This window comes from Hippopotamus amphibius, chromosome 1 (assembly GCF_030028045.1).
Source record: "Hippopotamus amphibius kiboko isolate mHipAmp2 chromosome 1, mHipAmp2.hap2, whole genome shotgun sequence".
Taxonomy (NCBI): domain Eukaryota; kingdom Metazoa; phylum Chordata; class Mammalia; order Artiodactyla; family Hippopotamidae; genus Hippopotamus; species Hippopotamus amphibius.
In genome coordinates this window covers 32,196,219-32,218,078 of record NC_080186.1, presented here as the reverse complement: position 1 = coordinate 32,218,078, position 21,860 = coordinate 32,196,219, and the positions used below count along the sequence as shown (strand labels likewise).

Here is a 21,860-nt window from a genome sequence, read left to right as displayed (position 1 = left end):
CACCTCCAATGATGAAGAATTTATCACTATGGAAGGTATCTAAGCCCACCTTCAGTGTCATCCATCCATCCATCCATCCAACCATCCATCCATCCATCCATCCATCCATCCAACCATCCATCCATCCATCCATCCATCCATCCATCCACCCATCCATCCATCCATCTCTTAGTCACTTTCACATTGTGCCCTATTAGGACTTCTTGACTTACCCACGCTGCAGCTTATGATTTATACAGTGCCTACTTTCAAACCATCACTAGGTTCTTCATTGTCTTTCAAACAAAATCCAAAATCTAGATCATGGTTACAGGCATTAAAATACCTGGTTCCTGCTGACCTATCCAATCTCCTATCCCTTTTGCATTTATTCTCCGAACTCTAGCTCTACTAGACTTGTCAATGTCACTAACACACCAAGCCGTTGCACCACAAAGCCTTGGCACATAACTGGATTAACCCGACTCCTAATGCTTCTTCAGGTTTAAACATTGCTTCCTTTAAGGAAGCTTTTCCTGTCCTCTTTTTTGGTTCTCTCAGTCAGGGCATCTTTTGTAGCAATTTTATATAACAAATTATTTGTAGTGTTTTGTTTAATGTCTGTCTTCCTGACTAGACTCTAATCTCCATGATGCGTGAAACTTACTGTGTCATGTTCAACACTCTTCTCCCCAGGAGCTGGGAGAAGGTGTGTGCTTAGTATATGTTTGGCTATAGCTTTCCTATGCCTCTCGTCTTCTCTTTTCAAGGCTAAACCTGCCAAATACAGGTTGACAGGTTTTTAAATCTCCTGACTATCCCGGTTACTTCCTCAAACAGGTTCAGGCCTCCAAATGCAGGCTATCACGGACTATATTTCTGCAAGTGTAGACCACGCAGGCCTGCTAGCTCAGTGGGCCACTCTTTGTAGACTCAGGTTTACAAAATAGGAGGCTGTGTCCCAAATCAGGAGTATAAAGCCGCAAGGTCTCACAGCCTACCATGGGGGTGAAGAGGGGACTGAGCAATGTTTCTGACTTTTAGAAGTTCCTTTCAGAAAGAAAAACTGACTTTTTCATATGTCACATGTTATTTGCAGAAACAATAGTTTCCGTTTTCCACCCTTCTCAAATGAGTAACTGTCAGCGCTGGACGTATGACTGGAGTTGGAGCTGCATGACCTGGCTTTTACCTATACTTCCAACTTTATTTCCCACTACTCACTTTCACAGAAAATACAGCTTAATTACAGCACTGTGGTACTTTTGGTACTTTAAATACCACCTGCAACTTTCCATCTTTCTTCCTTCAAATTAAGTTCCCCTCCCTGATATTTTTCCAGTCAGATGAGATTGGAAACTGGGCTCCACCTCTTCCTAGGCAAGACACTTCATCTCTATCTTAAGTTTTTATCTGTCAGATAAGAATACTAACAGTACTGACTTCACGGAGTTATGCAAATTCAACAAGACAATTTTATGTAAAGTGCTAAAAAAAAAAAAGTGTACTTATCCTGCATTCTCACAGCACTTCCCACTTTGTATTCTGGGCCACTGCTTCTAGAACTTTTCTGTGCCTATGAATCATCTGGAGATCTTACTGAAATGCAGATTTTGGTCCAGAAGGTCTGGACTTGATATTCTACATTTTGAATAAGCTCCTAGGCGATGTCCATGCTGCTGGCCCACGGCCACACTTTAAAATGTTTAAGCGACCCCAGCCCTCATTAAAGCTCCATGATAGCAGATCCCCTAACAAATTTGCGTTGTTATTTTTAATTTCCCAAAATATCTGGAATGATCTTTAAATACCTGGCTAATGACTAACTCTGTTCTCCAATGACTGTCCTTGGCAGTGCAGCTCAGAAGTAGGCAACCTGGGACCGAGAGGATAGGTTGGGGATGAAATTCCTAGGAAGGCTAATCAAAACCTTTTTCTTCTCCATTGCTCCCCACTCACTTTCACACATGTGCTCATGAACGTGGGGAACCACAGATGCAAGAGAATTCTGGGTAAAATTCAAGAATCAAAGTGTCTGGCATTCAACTTCCACCTTTCATTTTAGGGGGCACAAACTCAGTGCTTCCAGGTCTGTGTCATGGCTTGGGGATAAACCCCAAAGAGACATCAAGTAAAAACGCTAGTATTAAATGCTTCAAAAATAACCCTCTGACCTGTATTATCATATAATCACACATGCTGGTTTTAACAAAACACTGCCTTCAATAAAGATCAAACAGGGACTTGCCTGGTGGCACAGTGGTTAAGAATCCACCTCCCAATGCAGGGGACACGGGTTCGATCCCTAGTCCAGGAAGATGCCACATACTGTGGAGCAGCTAAGCTTGTGCGCCACAGCTACTGGGCCTGCACTCTAATGCCCACGAGCCACAACTATTGAGCCTGAGTGCCACAACTACTGAAGCCCTCAAGTCTAGAGCCCATGCTCTTCAAGAGAAGCTATTGCAATGAGAAACCCTCGCACTGCAGCAAAGAGTAGCCCCCACTCGCCACAACTAGAGAAAGCCCACATGCAGCAATGAAGACCCAACACAGCCAATCAATCGGTCAATCAATAAAATAAAGTGAAATCCATGTCCCTCCTTAAAAAAAAAAAAGATCAAATATGAAGCAAGCCGCTGCAACTGGAAAATGATCTTAGAGCAGATTTTCAATTGGGTTCTGAAAATTAGGGTTTGGTTCCACTGCAAATGGGCTCACTCGGTCCTTCCAGAGTGAGGAGTTAGGGGTGGTCGAATGGATAGTTTTTTTTCTTTTGGCTGCATCTCGCGGCATGCAGGATCTTACTTCCCCGACCAGGGGTCGAATCCATGCCCCCCTGCATTGGGAGCCCGGAGCCCTAAGCACTGGACTGCCAGGGACCCTTTATTTTTTTACTTTAAATTTTTTGGGGGCTGGATATAGTTGAGTCTTAAATTAGCAGCTTTCTCTTGGTCTGGTCTAAAAACCTCTAGTGTGAGGAATTTTTAAAATGAGGCCACTGGTTATTTCTCATGCTCAGATCACAGATAAGGATCTTTCAAAATGATCACCTACACCTCCTCACTTCATAAATGAGGAAACTGAAGCCCACAGAAGAAATTAGCTCGATATCCCAAAAGAGTCAGTAGTGACCTCAAACTAAGATGTTCCACTGTTTCTGCCACTTTTTCTTTCAACAGAATCTTGTTTGAGAATCCTGTTACCTACTAGGAGCTGATCCAAGAAATGACTTGGGCTTGGGGAGTGCTTTAGACTCTCAGGGTGAGGAGGTGGCAGAATGAGATTCCTTAAGAGCTGACAAAACAAGGTTTAAGGGTCAGAGAAAAGATCTTAAAATCTTAACCAGAGGCATAAGAAAGGGATGTTAGGAGTATCCGAGTCATTTCATTGCTAGCTAATGAAAGCAGCTGAAAACTACAAGAACAGAGTGTAAAGCTGCTGTATTTATAAGAATACATTGCTTTCCTTGTCATCAGACATGGATGTCCCAATCTGCTGAAACTTAACACATCCAAAGACCAAACTCACCTTGGCTTTCCATCCTCTTCCCCAAATCCATTTTTCCCTTTTGTAGTCCCACCTCAATTGGTTGCATCACTACTGAATCTTAAGTTTTCCTCAGAACATCTTCTTCACCCTCCAACGCCCAATAATCTTGAATTTTTCAATTTCATCTACTCGTCCCTCTGTTGCTGTTGTATGTCTCACCAAGTTTGCCTCTATTACCTCAACAATCTTAATATCTACCGTTTCCATTTTCAGCCCCTCAAATCACACTCATTTCAAGTGATCTACAGATTTCTTTTTATAAATTTATTTTTATTTATTTTATTTATCTATTTGCTGCGTTGGGTCCTCATTGCTGCACACAGGACTTCTCCAGTTATTGCGGGCGGGGGCTACTCTTCATTGTGGTGCGCAGGCTCCTCACTGTAGTGGCTTCTCTTGTTGTGGAGCATGGGCCCTAGGCACGTGGGCTTCAATAGTTGCGGCACATGGGCTCAGCAGCTGTGACTCACGGGCTCTAGAGCACAGGCTCAATAGTTGTGGCGCACAGGCTTAGCTGCTCTGTGGCATGTGGAATCTTCCCAGGGCAGGGCTCGAACCCACGTCCCCTGCATTGGCAGGCAGATTCTTTACCACTGTGCCACCTAGGAAGTCCCTATAAATTATTAATATTAATGTTTTGTTTAAAGTTCTTCAAAGACTCTCAGCTGCCGACAGACTCAAGTCCAAAGTCCTTAGTGTTCATGGTTTGGTTCCTGCCTATCTACCTCTACAATAATCTCATTCGCTCCAGTGCTCCCCTTTTACTGCCAGCCTATCAAGTTATTTGTAGTTGCCTGGAAACATGACTTTACATCCCTGAGTTTGCTGTGCCCTTCACGTTATGCTTGGCATACCCTCTCCTTTCTACCTAGACAACTCCTGGACATCCTCTTCTGGGAGCTATCTTGGCTCCCAGAGCTAACTTACTCTATCTCAGAATTTTCTTTCCACAAAACTAAGACAACAGTCATTCAAAAGGAAGCTTCTGGGGTAAAATATAAGTGCACATTCCAGAAAATATAAGTGCAATTCCAATTTATGTGTGGCATGAAAACTCATTATGAATAAACAAAAAATGGGTGAAAAATTGTAATTTATTGAAACTCAACTCAAAAAATATAAGATGCTGTAGTGTACAATATATTACACAAAGCACCCTCAGGTGCACATTCAAGTCAAGTAAGAACTCCATATCCCTTTCCCTAGCCCTCCCACCCTGGGATCTTAGTATTTGTTCCATATACAATCATGCACACTTAATTTGAAAAAGGAAGCCCCAATATATTTTGATGTATTAATTAGCACCAAACAAGAATACAGTTCCATTTTTTTTAATAAACAAACAAAAAGAAAAAAAACCCAATCAATAAACCAACTGGAGAGCTAATGGACTCAGCCAATACTGCTGACATAGATATTATACATTCATGTAAATACACAGCCTATTCTACCCTAAACAACAGTGTGGCTGGTTCTCAGCCTTTGTTCGAGTTGGCAATTGTCCCCATGTTGCAGTGTTGGAGCCAGTCTGTTCTAAAACAAAATTGCTATTTAGGAACTTCCTACACAAAGTTCATCTGTCTTTTTTGTTGGAAACAAGTCTAAAATTGGTGTGGAAAACTTAGATCTTTCAAGGACAACCACTGGCCGAAGATAATGAAGCTGTTTTAAGGCAAGTTCTCCACAGTCTGTTAATGCTTTGTCCAATACAACCCTCAGGTTTTCCAAGGGAGGAACTGTTGTCGTCTCAGCTACTATTAAAGGTGGGATTGCAGTCAGGTTCTCATGAATTGCAGAGTCACTGGAAGAATGAGGTATGTCAACTTCAGGGTCATTGTCATTCATCATATTATTTGCCATAACACTCCCTGTTAAGTCATTACTGGGTTGTGAAGAATTACTTAATGTTAAGTGCTCTGAAGGCTCCCAATCATCAAAATCATCTTCTTTCTCTTCACTTTCCTGAATAAATTTCAGAAATGAAGATTCAAATCCCATAGGTTTATAAGTCTTCAAATCAAATGACCTGGACTGTGCATGCTTCCTAAAATTCTCTTTTGGGACATGGGTTGCATTTTTTACAGTGTTTTCTTGCCCTGAACTTTGCCGCCCGGTTTCTGAGTCTTTGATCCTTGGTAAAGGCAGCTGGAAACTTGTGAAATAAGTCCCACTTTCAGTCCCATCAGGATTAGGTATGGAATTTTCTATTTTACAAGGAGGAGGCTGAACTATATTACATTGTTCCAAAGAAGTGGTTTCTGAACTATGGTTACATTTCAGAGTTCCTCTGTAGAGCAGAGTATCTGCATCAAAAGCTGGACTGCTTTCTGTACATCCCTTCTGACCTCCATCCCTTTCACCTGGATGAAGGGAATCGGTGGTCTGGACAGGTATGCTACTGTCACCTGGGGAATGGCTGTGCTTTGTAAGCTCTGATTCACACCTTCTATCTTCTTCTTTCTTTATACAGGGCTCCGCTTCAGAAGGGGGCTCCTCCTTAATTTTGGTACCGTACTTCACACAAACAACAAGATTTTCCATCTGTTGCTCTAAATAGGCACTGCTCATCTGATGGGTACGTTTGTAATGCCTCACTATGCTGCTCTCCAACTTCACCACAGATAAGCATCCTTGAATCATGCAGGGGTACTGCGTGTGCTCAGAATGCTCCACACACATATGGAGGGCTTCAGCTCTTGTTTTAAAACTAATCGGAGCTTTCTTTTCTTTGATTAAACCACATTTCTTAGCCTTAGCGTTAAACGATCTCCTGGTAGTCTGATGTTCATGCCCCTGAGTGTGAGTTTGACACACCTTTTCACTCCTTAGTAACCTTTCATTTGCCACTTTCTGGCTTCTAAACAGATCATCATAATAGTCCTTATGCCGATAATATACATGTTGAGAATAATTACTGCGATGGGTGAAAATCTGGCCACAGCCATTAAGATCACAATGAATTTCATAATCTGAATGTATTTCTCCTTCAATATTATGCTGTTCCATCAAGTGGTGCTTCAACTTGCTGAATGTATAAAAAACAGCAGGGCACTGAGGCTGGTTACAGGAAAACCTGGCCGCTGACTCAGCTTCAGAAAGCATTTTCGGCTCTTCAATGTGATCTAGGTTATGAGAGTCACTACAGTGCTTAGCAAGGGCTTTGGAACACAGGAAACGTTTGTTACATTCCTTATATTTGCAAGCAAATATCTTTTTACATTTGACAAGTTCCCTTTTGGTTCTCGCTTTGTCTTTCTCTAAACATAACTGTTCTTTGTTGTACTGATGTACAGTCCTGTAATGGCGAATCAAGCCTTTTAAATTGGTGAATGAGGAGTTGCAAGTTTTATGGATACAATGGAATGGTTTGTGGTATTTATTCAAAATATAGCAGAGATTTCCTTTAGCAACAGTTCTCCTGCTACCTCTCCCCTCCCTTCCTTCTCCTTCTTCTCTGTGGCCACCTATTGGTGATGAAATATCAGATGTTTTACTTTCTGTTTCTTCGCAGGATGATTCCAGATCTGTTTCTGAACTGCATTCATCCTTCTTAGAGTGACAGTGTGGCTTCTCAGAGTTACTGTTGGGGTCACCTCCAAGTTCTGCAGAACAATCACCTTTCAACCTGTCTACTGAGCATGGGCCTTCATGATCACATTTTTCATTGTCTAACAGTTTCTGAGTTACTCTGTCACTGCCAATTTGATGTTTATTTTTATAATGAATCCGAAGGTGTGTTTTTCTTGTAAATGACCTTTGGCAGATATGACACTGGAATGGGGAATACCGATGTTGAAACATGGTTAACTGAAGGACCTTTTCTTTTGAATAATTATGCTTTTTAAGATAATGCATTAACAAAGCCTCTCTGGTCACAAATTCATATTTGCATCCTTGAAGCTCACAGAAAAAAGGCTTGGCTGCCAACTGTGCCAGGTACTGACTTGGCATATTTTCATCTTGATTCTGAAAATTAAGGTCTGAGATGGTAGGTGAAACGGCTTGAAGAGACTTAGCACCACTGGATGGGTACCCCTGCAATGACCCTGAGAAAGATCCATGTGTTATTGAGTTTTTCAAGCTTAAATGCTTCAAGCGTAACAGAAGTTCCAACATGGTATCCTCCGTACATGGCCTTTTAGAAGCACAAATGGAGGCTTCTGAGGAATAACCCTGATGTTCTCGTTTACACTTAGTATGAATATTGTGATCTAGACCTTCATCTGGGGAGTCACTGTTTGTATCTGAGCTAGGTTTAGGTTCTGCATCAAACTTTTCAGTTGTTGGATTATGTTCATTAGCCAAACAGGGAAAAAGATCTTTCGTCTTTATCTTTTTGGGTTTGAAATGGTATGGATGGACCTTCCTTAGATGCTTCTGCATGCCTCTTGCGTTTTTGTACGTGGAACCACAGCCATCAAAACCACAGGTAAACTTAGTCCCATCAAAACAAACTGCCATATTGGAACATTTTTCTTTTAAACCGGAGGGCACAAAGACTTTCTCGTGAGATAATAATATATCCTGCATGGTTTCAGAGTGATCCAGTGTGTCAATTAACTCTTCATTCATGGAAGCTGAAGAGCTATGACTTAACTGATCACTAGAATTACTGTCACTGTTTTCTTTCAAATTTTCTGCAGTTTCTATTTGAGAACTAGCTGATCCAGCACAGAAAAGAAGATCCTCTGGTAAATGTGATTTCTCGGTTTGGTCAAGTAGAGGGGGCTGATCAATACAATCTTGCTTTTCACCTGCTGCAGGCTCAAGTTTCACTGATTTCTTCACATCTCCATTTGAGCTTTCAACATTATGCACTGAGAGGTGATTTTGGTATTCAATTTTGGAATAATAAAACTTTTTACAGCCAACGAAGTTGCATGTGTAAGATGCATCCCTAAAGTGTTGTGCTTCATGGTGGTAAAGCTGTCCCAAGTCACTGAAAACAATATTACAGCCATTTAATTCACATTTATAACGCAGGTCATCATGTTTTTGTTTATGGTTAAGCAGTTCATTCACTGATCCAAACCTGGCATAGCAATCTATAGATACACACATATAAGGCTGAGGACCACAATGCACTTGTTCATGCTCTCGCAGGTGAAAAGCAGACATGAAATGTCGTCGACAATAGGTACACTTCTCTCTTCTATTCTTCATATCTAAGTAGTGCTTGGCATTTTCATCATTATTTTGGTGTTCAGCTTTAAGATGCACACTTAAGTATTTAAACTGCTTAAACACACGGGAACAGTCTGTGCCAGGACATGGGTACAAATCTCTGTCTTGCAGGTGGCAATCTTCTAATTTGCTGAATGTGACATATTCATGTGACTCTCCTTTGGCTTGTTCATTCAAAGACTGACCTTGCTCCAGGGTTGCAGAGGGGCTCTTGGGACAAATTCCCTTTTGAGAGCCTTTCAACAGTAATTTCTTTCTAGAGCGGTCCCTTCTGCTTGGTGGCATTTTAACATGTTCCATCACATGAGGAACAAATATCTCTTTTCTCTTGAATTTTTTAATACAAACCGGACAAGTGTAAACTCCATCTTCCATATGCATCTTAGAATGATGAAGAATCCTGGCCTCTATACATTCTCGCTTACACAGCAAACAGAAAAATTTATACTGAAGCCACCTCTGGTATCTTTCAGAAGAACCAATGGGTTTTTTGTCTCTTTTCTCCTTATGCTGATCTGTCAAATCTCTTCTTCTATATTGTTTATCTTCTTTACTTTCCTCATAGTCGCTGAGAAATGACTCTAAAACATCCGTGTCATTTATAGACATTTCATAGCCACTCAGATCGTCATCAGAATCTGAGGCTTCCTGTCCGAGAAGTTGGTGGCAGTGCCGTTTTAAAGTTTTCCAGTCCCAAAACTCAGGATCAAAAGGCCAGTGGGCTTTTAAAGCTAGTAAAAGCTCACATCGGAGAGAATTCGGAACTGGTGCATTTTCTTCATCAAATTTTTGATCTGGTTGGGAATACAGTTCTTCCAACATATTAAATCCATCCAAACTGGGTTCAATTAAGAATTCTGTAAGCTGACAGGCTCGTCTAACTTCTAAATCTTCTGGTAAAAGACAAGCAATTGTTTTACAAACTGATGCCTTCATTTCTTCATCCTCACTTGATCTGAGTTGAAGAGCTCGGACACAGAGTAAAATCGACACCCCGAGACCAGCATCTTGTGCCTGTTCAGAAAAACAGGGAAGAAAAGTTTTTTTTTCCCCAGTTTGTAAACATTAACTTTCACCGATAAGACACACACACACAAATACACACAACTTTCTTCTTAAAACTTTTAAAGTTCTTAAATTTTATCTTAAATCTTTCCTCCTGCAAGTTACATTTAGATATTCCTTGTTTCAACATGCAAAGGACTGGATTAGATGTTACAACCATGAACAACAACAATGTACATGTAAAGAATATCCAACTTTATAAGGCACTGCATGTTACAAGCCGTCCCTAACCCTCAAGGAATTTATCTATGTGCCAAATGTATACATAATAACGGCACATAAATTCAAAGGCATTCAGGATAAATAAGGTCACTGAAGGAATCAAAAAAAAAGAATTATCTCAAGCTGGGTAGGAAGGATAGGGCTTAAATGGGTGTAAGAGGAAACATATGTATAAAAGTGAGTCTAAAATTGAATTCAATTTAAAAAACTCCTATGTCATGAACGGTTAGGTGTCATCAAAACCTCAAGGCTAAAATAAATGATTCTGTACATTTCCTCCTAAAAGAACTGGTATTCTACAGTCACAGGTGTACTGAATCTCAGTTTCCCAGGGAAAAACAATAGAAAATTTCTCTATAGTGACAGGTTCTCAGTAATCAGTCAAAAATCATGAAAAAGATATGGTCGTATTTGATAAAAGGCAAGTGTGTTTACGATGATTCTTTCATGTGAGAGACTGAAAGGATACGTGAAAATAATAGGAACAGAGAAAAGCAGGACCTTATGGCAGAGTGGCTTAAAATACAGTACTTAAGAGCACAGAATTTTGAGTCACTACAGTGACAAGTTCTTAACTCCTCTAAGCCTCAGCTTCCTCATCTGTAAAATGTTAATTATAGTGGCAGTATTAGATTTTCCTCCTATTGTTGTTATAAAAATGAAATAAAGTAACATAAAGTGATTACTACAATGTTGGCACACAGTAAATATTCAATAGAACCCCATATAAAATATTTGAAGATAAACTCCACTGTTCAAACGTCAATTTGCTAAGCAATTATTCTGTGTTGGGCACCATTCTAAATGCTGAAAACACAAAGAAATAATTGCCCTCAATTTACAGAATCCTTACTACATCCTAGGCACTATTCTAAATAAACTTTTTGCAAACATTATTCTCATTTTATAGATGAAGAAACCAAGGCTCAGAAAGTTAGTTGCCCAATGTCACCAGCTAATGAGCAGAGAAGCAAGAATTCAAACTTTAAGCATCTTTTCCCAGCACCTGAGTCTTAACCACTTTACACTCTATACTGACTCCAAAGCTGAATTGACTTGGCTATATCCCATGTGCTCTTGATGCAATATGCCAGCCAAGCCACTTCTTCAGCTTCCTGGTTTTAAAACCTATCAAATTATTCATATCTATCAGTTTCTTCAAAATTCAGCTCCACATTCCATATCTTAATTCTAATTTATTCAACACTCCTTTAATAAGTAACTTCTTGGTATATCTGTTCAGAATGTATAATGGTATAGTTATTAATTTTTTTTGGAAAAGTGTTCTTAGTGATTTCACAAATTATACCATCTCAACTAGATTAGGCTGTTTAAGAAAAAACAGACATTCTTTGCTGTTTATCTCACAGTCTTCCAAAACAGGTTAAGTAACTTGTTGAGAACCTATGAATGATTTTAAAACTTAACAGACTTTCTCCAAGTTCTCTGTGTTCTGACTTGCAAATGATAACCTTAAATCACACTATGCCACTTGTCAAGATACCCATGGTCTAGATCCTTACAAGTCACACATCTCTAATTTTCAGCTTCTTTATTACTAAAGAGAAGGTATTAAACTAGCCAAGGTCATGTTTTGCAAAGCAGTACTACTTGTATGTTCCACCAAAAAGTGCCCTATGGCCAAATAAACTGGCTTCAAGATTATCCCTCTTCTTATGCCTTTCACTTCAAATATAAACAGGTCTACATCCATTTTTCTTTCATACTATTTTTAAAGTCTTGAGAGAGACCCTGGATTCTCTAAAGTCATCCCTTCCACTATGACTTCCTGAAGTCACAGAACCAAAGTTTAACAAAACATAACATCTGGTTTTATCTGGTTACAAAGTCACCTGGAGTAATCAATATATCTCCTAGCTCCCTCCCTGCAGCTAGATGTGAGTAAGTGAGTGAGTGAGTGAGTGAGTGTGTGTGTGTGCGCGCACGCACATGCTGGAAGGAGTGAGGGAAAAAGTGCGTCATAGTGTAGTTTACTCTCCACCCCACTTCTTGCTATCTGGAATGCAGACATTATAGCTGGGACTGGAATAGCTAGGTCTTAGAACATGAGATGGAAGCTAAGTATTAACAGCAGATAAAAAGAACCTGGGTTTCTGATACGTGGAGCTATGAGAGCAACCCTGGCCTGTCTTCCTGGGTTATCTACCTGTATAAGAGAGGGCGAAACTTCCATCTTCTTTATACCACTACCATTCACAGTAGAACTAGATCCCAAATGATTAGGTTAGATCTCCTCTCTTTTAAAAAGTTAGAGGTGAGTCTCTCAATTAGAAAGGAATTCCACATTCACTCCCCTTCCACCTACCAGTCCATATCTTTTCTGCCCTTCAGGACAAATATTATAAATATGGATTACAGTGGAAAACGTCCTAGACTGGGATGAAAAAGAAATGGGTCCTGGTTATACAAATGGACAGCAAATTCCCTGGTCTGTGTCAGAAACCCACCTTCCCTAATCCTCTAGAAGCCTTCTTATTTTCTGTGGTTCCTTGAGGTAAACAGAAATCTAAGATGACCCCCGCTAACCTTCACTTTTGTATAATCTCCTCACTTTAAGTATAAGCAGAACCTATAAATATGATATCATTCCTATGGTTATGTTATATTACATGGCAAAAGGGACTTTGCAGATGTAACTAAAGCCCCAAATCCACTGATCTTAAGTAGATCACCTAGAGCTGACCTAATCACTCAAGCCCTTTAAATCTAGTTCTGGAAGTCAGAGGTGGAAAAGGTCAGATATGAAAAATTCCTGCAGTGCCTTTGCTGGATTGAAAAGAAGGCATGGAATGAGGGTGGCTTCTAGGAGTTGAAAACAGACTGTGGCTGACAGCCAGCAAGAAAAAATGAGGACTTCAGCCCTGCAACTGAAAGGAACTAAATTCTGTCAACAATAAAAATGAGCTTAGAAGTGGATTTTCCACAGAGCCTCCAGATAAAAACTCAGCCTGGCCAACAACTCAATTTCAGCCTTGTGATACTGAGCAGTGAACCATGCCACACTGTGCTGGACTTCTGCCCTATGAAACTGTGAGCTAATAAGTGGGTGCTGACTGAAGTGCTAAGTTGTGGTAATCTGTTTTGCAGCAACAGAAAACTCATACTTCCCTTAAAGATTAAAACAAAACAAAACAAAAACACCCACAACTTTTTAAAGGCCAGTTGTACCACTAATTTTTTTAAACAAGGCAAGTTCTGTAATTACTTGAACATATTCTTTCTGAGATAGGAGACACAACTTCATTTGCAGTGATTGGAAATAATTATCACCTAGCTTATCTGACAGTGAATTTGCTTCTGATAACTTTTACCTTCTCCTATCTTCACTAAAGAAGACCAGATACACGTATTTTAAATAAAGTATAGGCTATGGAAGGTTACATCAAAGGAGATAGGAAGTATCAAAGATAGAACTGTGCCTTGACTTTAGTATAAAAAATTCTTGGATGTTGTCAAAGAAGTAAGCCATAAAACATACCCATAAACCATTATAGATATGGGTATATAAGGATCTCAGTCATAAGTAGATATTAAAAACAAAACAGAAACAGAGCATATAGCATAAGAATCATCCCAAATCTCCAGGCTGCCAGTCTTAGCATACATTTCTGGGGCTGAACTCAAAAAACAAGGCACTTCATTTCATTTTAGAAAATATTCTTTAAAAAAAACCAAAAACAGCAAACAACCCCCCCCCCAAAAAAACCAAAAAAACCCCTAACTTGTTTCCTAATTTGGCATGGAAGTTTACAGTTTATGTATAGTCAATTCTGGAACTGTTCTATTACTCCAAAACCCAGAGAATCTATCACTCTATACTGAAGGATATACTTTATTTATAATTATCATGTTAATTTGCAAAAGAAATATGCCTATATAAAATACAGAACACTGTTCTAGGAAAAGCAGATACAGGGTGGTTGAGGTGACAACCAAGAAACATAATCTTTCCTTCCTTCAGTGGTCTGTCACGTCAATCACTATTTTCCATGAAGAAAAATTGTAGATTCCTAGGAAGTAAGTCTGCAGAAACAGCTAGTTATGTCCAATTCCATAATCTTATTAAACCCCATTATTCCTCATTTTCCATTATTTAAAAGGAGTTGCCTGAAAATGCCCCACTCATTTTTCCCTCCACAACAATCAGCATAAAAAGCATAAATTACTCACTTCAGTTTGTATAACTCTAATCAGGCAAAATAAATGCTGCTGTGTTTTAGCTATGACACCAAACTGACGACAGCGCTCCAAAAAAGTGTCCACAGAAGGATCAATTCTTCTTTGCAGTTTACTCCAAAAGAGAGTCAATTCCCTATAAAAAGAAAGATTATGGTAAAACACTTAAAGCAACTAGTATTTGCTACCCCAATTTTTTGGTTTTTGAAAATAAGTTGACAGTAAACAACAACTAGAAGAAAAACTGTCTACATTCCCTATTGCTTCCTCTCAAACTGATAAAATTGTTAAGAATCCTCCTTGAAAATTCCCCCACTTCTTTATTCTTTGTACCTGGGCAAAAGTAAAACAACAAAAGACTACTTCCTTTATGCTGACATTTTCAAAGACTTATTTAGATCCCATCTTGTTTCAAAAGGTTTTACACCTTACACTGGTAATTATACTGACTGAATTAATAAGCCCTATCCAAGCGGGCAGGGCTTATCAGTCATTACCCTGCTGCCAACAAAGTGCATACCACTATGAAATATTCTAATGGTATAGTACTTCTCCACATTAATCTCATGGACCCTTTCCATCTCTAAAGTGTCATAATGCTACTTAGGCTTGTGTCTTCGAATGTTTAAATATTACTAATAAAATTATTAAAATGGCACTCTTGGAAATGGCTAAAATACAAGAATCCCACAAATATTATTATGAAAACAAAGAAAAGTTTGAAAAGAATAAGTTAAATAAAAGTGCTGAATGGGTTAAGAGAAAACTCTCAAGGAAAACCACTAGAAACTCAAAAATGCCCAGGATAGAAATGCTAATGTGAATATAAAATGTAAACGTAAGGAAAGTTCCTTAGCAAAACAGAAGAGAATGTCATCGCTTTAAAAAATGTGACTCTTTTCTGTACAACCTCAAAGGACACTGTGTATTTGTTAAATGATTTCCATTAAAAAATATTATTTTCACGAGCCAGTTTTAGAACACTAATATCTTATTATTGCTGTTAATACAGACTATCCCAGGAAACTGGGTACAAATCCAAAGCTTAAGAAATGAATACACCTCTTTTTATAATAGATTTAAAACACAGTTAACAGAACTTATTTTCTTATACTTTTAAGGAGGTAACTGGGATTCCCATATGGTAAAATTCTTACATAGATATAAAACTTGCTTCAAAGATTGAAGTGAATATAAGTTTCAAAAGATATATGATTAAAGCTTATAATATTTAATGATGAAAAATTTGAGCTATAGCAAGTAAAATTAACTTAAAATGCCTTTAAATATTTGTGTTTGGTGACTAGCATTGCTTTCCTAACTAGAAAAAGTAAAAACTGAGATAGGTTGGCTTTGAAAATAGGTATCAGGCAGGCAAGTAGTTGGGATGACTGTTCCTTTTTAAACTTAGATTGCTTCATTCAGATGTACGCATCTTACTCTTAAAACTTTGGAGAATAATGCAAAATTCCACATAACAAAGGAAATGGAGAATTACATATGCCCAGAGATAAAAAGGAGTACCTACCAAAATAACGTATGTGAAATCTGAGCTATTTGAAAAGAACAAAATTATCAAAACTAGTAAAACCTGATTATGAAGATAAAAGGGTAAAGAATATCTACTATCTAAAATTCATCAACTAGCTATAAGTTTAAAGTTAGGCAAATCTGATAAAACGATAAAAGGCAGGTTGAGAATTAAAGTCTCTCAAAATAATTTAAAAAAAAATCAGCGTATCCAGGGCTTGACTTATTCCAAATTAAGTATTTCAAACTCTAGTTATCAACTCCAAATAACCATGATCAAAAAAGAGCATTTCTATCATGTATTTTATATTTATACACATATTTCCACAGTTACAATTCAATGACCTAAAACTATTACCAAAAAAAAAAACCAAACAAAACAAACAAAAAAAGCTATTACCCACCTAAACATACAAACATGCCTGAAACCATGACAACCAGCAGATTACTAGTGAGAATGCCAAGATGTCACTTTAATCATCCATTCAAATCTGCACACTGGAACAATGAAACCACCAACAGCAACTTACAGCCTCGGGGATCATACACGCACTAGGACAATACTCCTTCAAACACTACAATGATGTGATTTTTAAAATAATGGACAAGCATTAAAGAATATACTGAAAATGATTCTACTATATGGATGCTTCCAATGTTCAGATGATTTACTGCACCCTCAAATTAGCCCACTGCCTACCTCAAGACAACAATTATATACAGATTTATAAAAATGGGAAAGGAAATTTAGTTCTATTAATAGTAGGAAACACATTTAGCAGACAACTAGCTACCAAGCAAGAACTTTAAACTGCACTGTGTTTCTGCAAAGCAGGAGGCCCACGATGTCACACTGTGATCCAGAATTTAGGCACTTTAGAAATGAGGCAAAGAAAATTTTGTGGAATTAAAGAATAACCACCCACTTAAAGAGGGCTCCTGCAAATATAGTTGATTCTCATGACCTCTTTTTTTCCTCTAAAAAATTCAGTTAAATAAAACACGAGTGGATATCTGCATCTGGTCTTCACCAGGTGCTGGGGACTGAACTGTAAATTAGACAATATACCTGACGACCCTGGTATGTCACAGTCTAGTTGGAGAGAACAGACCCGCAATCACATCTGAAGAAACACAAATATGCAACATACAAGATTTAAGCTCAGAGGTGTTACAGAAACCAAAGGTCAACCTATCAAATACTCACTGAAAGCTTAGTGTGGAGGTTTAAGGTTCAACTGTATGATTTTATTTTTAAAGAAGCAGCTGTAATTACACATCTGTTATATACAACTGTTCCATTCAAAATGGTTATCTTTCTCACTTGCATGGCTACTCTATGTTACCATCGCCAGACATATATAGGGAAGTCATTCCTCCAGCACTTCTTTGATTTTTGCAAACAGCCAAAAATCTTTTGGGGCCAAGCTTAATGAATAAGCTAAGTAATATACCTTTTAAGATCAGTAATACAGTAATTGCTATAAAGTAATAAGACTTTATTTTGTAAATGTCTCTGAAGGAAATTTATAAAATAAAAAACTGTTTTGGGTGATAGGTACATAGTTTATCTTTCAAATATCTTCAAGATTGACCAAATTCTAGAATGACACAATAAATAAATTCTAGTATATGTATTTAAAAATAAGTGACTGCTTTTATAATCATATTCCAACTTTACTGTCATCAATAAAATACCAATTAATAATTCTTTTTTCTTTTCTAGACAAATATTCCCATATAGCCTACTATCTTCAACACAGGACATCTCTAGCACAACAAAAGAATCTAACCTATTTGAACAGAATTCCTGGGATTCATTTTCCTTAGTAAAATTCACTCTTTTTATGTTATAGCTATTCTAACGCCAATATCCCACTACCAGTGCCTCCACCCCGCCCCCCAACCCCAAAGACTTTGAAAACAACAGAAGGGTGAAAAAAATGTTTTAAAATTCTAAAATTTTATATTCTACTTCCCTCTGAATTGCTTGGAAGAAGCTTACTTTTAAAAAAGTGTGAAGTGATTTAAAATTTTCTTTCCTTCCCTTTACTCATTATAGCTCCTCAGGAGGCCAATAAGAGGGAAATCCCTGTTAATCCCTTCCTCCTGCAGGAGAACAGCATTAATCCTAGACTCACTAAATACAGGGAAGCTGTATCAAGAATATTAAAAGAACTATGTGTATATAGTTTTAAAAACACTTTATAATCTGTAACACATCCCATATGTGACTTAATGTATTCTTTGCACTAAAAACCTAGCTATAACTAGCATGTATTTTTTCATTGTAAGCAAAGAAAATAACTGTAAAAAGAAAAAATGGGGGTTATTCCACAAGCAAATACACCTGCTTTACTGAGGTTAAATCTCTAACTCTAATGCATGAAAAACAAATTCTTCTACTTGACAGTGTTCAAAAATCTTACTGCTCTGCTAAAATTCTTTTTACTTATATCACTTTTTTTTTTTCCGGTTAGCTAACAAAATGCCCACAGTGATATTTAAGCCCCTATCCCACTATCTCCTTTCCCATAGGAGGTATAACTCTGGCATAGAGGACTTGATGGCAGAAGACTGCAATTTGAATTCTGGCCTTGTGGCAGGAAAACAACTGTATAGAAGAAAAGCACTGTATTAGGAGTCAAAACCCCTGGGCTTTTTACTCTACCACTTCAGCTCTGAGACCTTGGGCAACTGTAAGACTTCTCAGATCCCTTTGATCCTCCGTTGCCTCATCTGTACAATGATTATTATGAGGATTGGAAGAGAGAATTTACAGAATGCAAATAATATTTCTATAAAAATTAGTAAATTAAAATACAGTAACATAAAATGTTAGTAACTATAAAACTTTACAAACGCTCACAGATGCTCCAGAGGGAGATCAATAAGGGCTGAAGTATATGAAAGGCTTTACCAGGTTTTCCTATAAACAAAATGCTTATTTCCAACTTCAAGCCATCCTTAGAAGCTCCTCTAATCACGATTATGCAAACCCAACCCATTCTTTGAATTAAAACTCAAATACTACCTCCTCCCTGATACCTTCCTTAAACACTGCTGTACAATGAGCACCTTTCTCTAATCTCTTATAATCTTATCCATACCACTTAAACTGATACTTATTGACAGAATCTTGCATTTTTGAGGTTTCCTGTGTACCAGGTTTGTCCTGCTGCTCTAAGTAGTTTCAATAGAATTAGAATGAAAGAGCCATGGGTTACACTTACTGCTTCCTTTTAAGCAACTAAGTACTCTGTAGGCAAATAAGATATAAACTGAAGTAAAACCAAATAATGCGATTTTGCTAAACAGTACTATAGCTGCAAAAAAGATTACAATTCAAATGGGTTTCCTTCTTTAGTGCAAGTTTGACCTAGAAACCTAGATAATTAGTGAGTTTCCAAATACAAGGGGGAAAGTGACTACCAGAAGATGTAATAAATGTAAAAGGAAAACAACCTAACACCAATGTGGTTCATATTGCCATAATTTTATCTTCAAAGAAGAAGATATATATTGAAGTTAACAGACAACTCTCCATGAAACAATCAAGAAGAGTTCAGACTTTTTACTATTTTTGGACTCTCCTGGAAAAGACTGAAGCAATAATATTTTTAATTAAATGGGTTAGCTTGAAAGCAAGATTTAATTCTCATGTCATCATTTAATCTGCTTAGACTTTTAAGTCTGAAACAAACCAATGCTTTACATACCCTCTAAATGCTATATACTATGTACTAACAAATAAAGGGAATAAAAACTAAATATACTTACCAAGAACAATACACACTTGCAGTTTGGAGCTGCTGGGTAAGGTAAGTCGTACAAAGAACAAATGCTGTGTTATCCTGACCCTCGGATTCCAGATTACATATGATGTCTAGTATTTCCTTGCAGTCGACCTTTGCAATCTATCAAAAATGAGATGACTAAGTCAAAAAGAAAATGGTGACTTTTCTGTAAACTTTGTTATATAACATGAAGCTTTTTTATAACGTTTTCTATCTTTGATAATTGATGAGGCAAGACTTAGGGGAATATAATTTTCTTATACTAACTAATGGCGGAGTCTTCTGGAATAAAAACTTCATATAAGAAATTATTAAACAGAGAAGAGAATAGATGCTATGAGGAAGTTCCACTGCAGTCCCAACACAGATAAAACATTTTTGTACAGTTAAAAAAATCACTCATGAATATTGTTACTATATAAAAGAATCAAATTATGCATAACTTGAGGTTATTTTCACCTGAACTACCATCATCTTTTTTTTCCCTCCTGTTTTTTGTTTCTTTAATTTTATTTAAGTCACTCTAGTTACAAATAGAAAAATACCAAGCTTACCCTTACTCCCAGTAGGGCTAAAGGAGGCCAGCTGAGAAACTGTTTTAAATATAAATGCTCTATCAACATATTTTTTCATATAATTAAGGAAAAAATATTTTGTATAACTGAGTTTTTCACACAACTTTTAGAAACACATCTTTTTCATTTATACTATTTATAGGAATCTTAAAAACAAAAACAACCAACCCCTGGGCAAATCAGTAGAATTTTCTGGGGCTCTTTTTGTATAGTGGTAAAACAGTTGATTAAGACTTCTAAAGACCCTTTCTCACTGTTTATCATTTCCCTGTCTTAATAAACAGGATATGAAGAACATAATCTATTCCATGACTGTGTCGGCATTATAAATGCCAATTACCCTAGGCACCAAATACACAAAACAATGATACTTTCAGGACAAATGAAGTGTGTGTATAAGGGCAAAGGAGACATATAGTTTAGCGCATCTCTTCCAGACTGCTATGCAGAACCAGTCTGGTGGTTCTAAGTCTCTAATTTTAGTTATACCCTCAGGTAGGCACAAAAAGGCTTCTTTCTCTGCTTAGCTCAAATGCCATTTTTTCACTGAATCATTCCCTAACTGCTAAGAACATGTTAGAATCCCTGGCAAAAACTCTACTCTCAAATTCTCCTTTGTAGCATTTACCACAACTGCAATTCAATCATTAGTTGAACAACTTATTGGCATGTCTTCTCTGCTAGAATGTAAAATCCATGCAGTCAGGATGACATACATTTTGTTCAAAACTCAGCACGTACCACAGTGTCTGGAACAGAGAAGACACTCTGTAAATAAAATACATGCTGATAAATGGAATAAATGAATCAAGCTAAATCAGGGTAAAAAGTGCACATTTACAAAGTGAACCTTATTTACTTCTGTGTTTCCTAATCTTTTCAAAGACAACGCAATGACATAATAAGTAGTGTAGTGCAGTTGTTAAAAGCAATTACTATAGAACCTGACTGTACACATTCTCCTCCCAGCTCTATAGCTCTGTGTGACCCGTGATAGGTTACATAACTTCTCAGTAACTTAGTGCCTCAGTTTCCTCATCTGTAAAATGGGAATAACAGAACCTCCCTCATAGTTATTACAAATAGAATTTTTAATATGTTTCAGTATAGCAATGGTGACTACAGTTAATAACACCATAATGCAGATCTGAAAGTTGCTAAGAGAATATATCTTAAAAGTTCTCATCACAAGAAAAAAATTTTTTGTAACTATGTATGGTAACATGTTCTCTAGATTTATTGTGGTGATCATTTCACAATATATACAAGTACTGAATCAGGCTGCACATCCAAACTAACATATGTCAATTATACCTCAATTTTTAAAAATGTGATATGTGTACCTATTAGAGTTAAGTTTAAAAAAAAATGTATGTTTTAAAAGGGACTGGCAAAAAGGAAGCACTTTAAAATGCAAAATCACTCCTGATACAAATTTATATCTAACAAGTACTGGGAGGGAAAGTTAAGTTGTTAAAGCCTAAACATAATTAAATTCAGGTTTCAGGGAAAAAATAAAATCATACATTATGAAGATGGAATTTTACTGATGCCCTAAACAACCATGTCCTCATCCACAGCTGAATGAATCAGAAGGGACATCCAGAGACGAAATGCTCACCACATAGCCACTTAAAACTGTACTGATTGAAGGACCAAAATGAGAAATTCAAAGCAAGTAAAAACCGCTGTTCCAAAGCGACCAGCACCTACCATCCACACTGTGTTAAAGCTCCTGTTGAAAACCAAGAATTCTAAA

General features: G+C 37.5%; 1 protein-coding gene across 1 annotated transcript in view; it reads right to left on the bottom strand.

Annotated features, from left to right (window-relative positions):
* Positions 1-4,606: 4,606 nt before the first annotated feature.
* Positions 4,607-21,860, bottom strand: part of RLF (RLF zinc finger) — an 88,958-nt gene continuing 71,704 nt past the window's right edge. The window contains exons 6-8 of the mRNA XM_057706701.1: positions 19,510-19,646; positions 14,194-14,335; positions 4,607-9,729 (exon numbers count right to left, since the gene is read on the bottom strand). Of these exons, the coding sequence (XP_057562684.1) occupies positions 5,083-9,729; positions 14,194-14,335; positions 19,510-19,646 (4,926 nt within the window). The 3' untranslated portion in view covers positions 4,607-5,082. The remainder of the gene's footprint in view (positions 9,730-14,193; positions 14,336-19,509; positions 19,647-21,860) is intronic.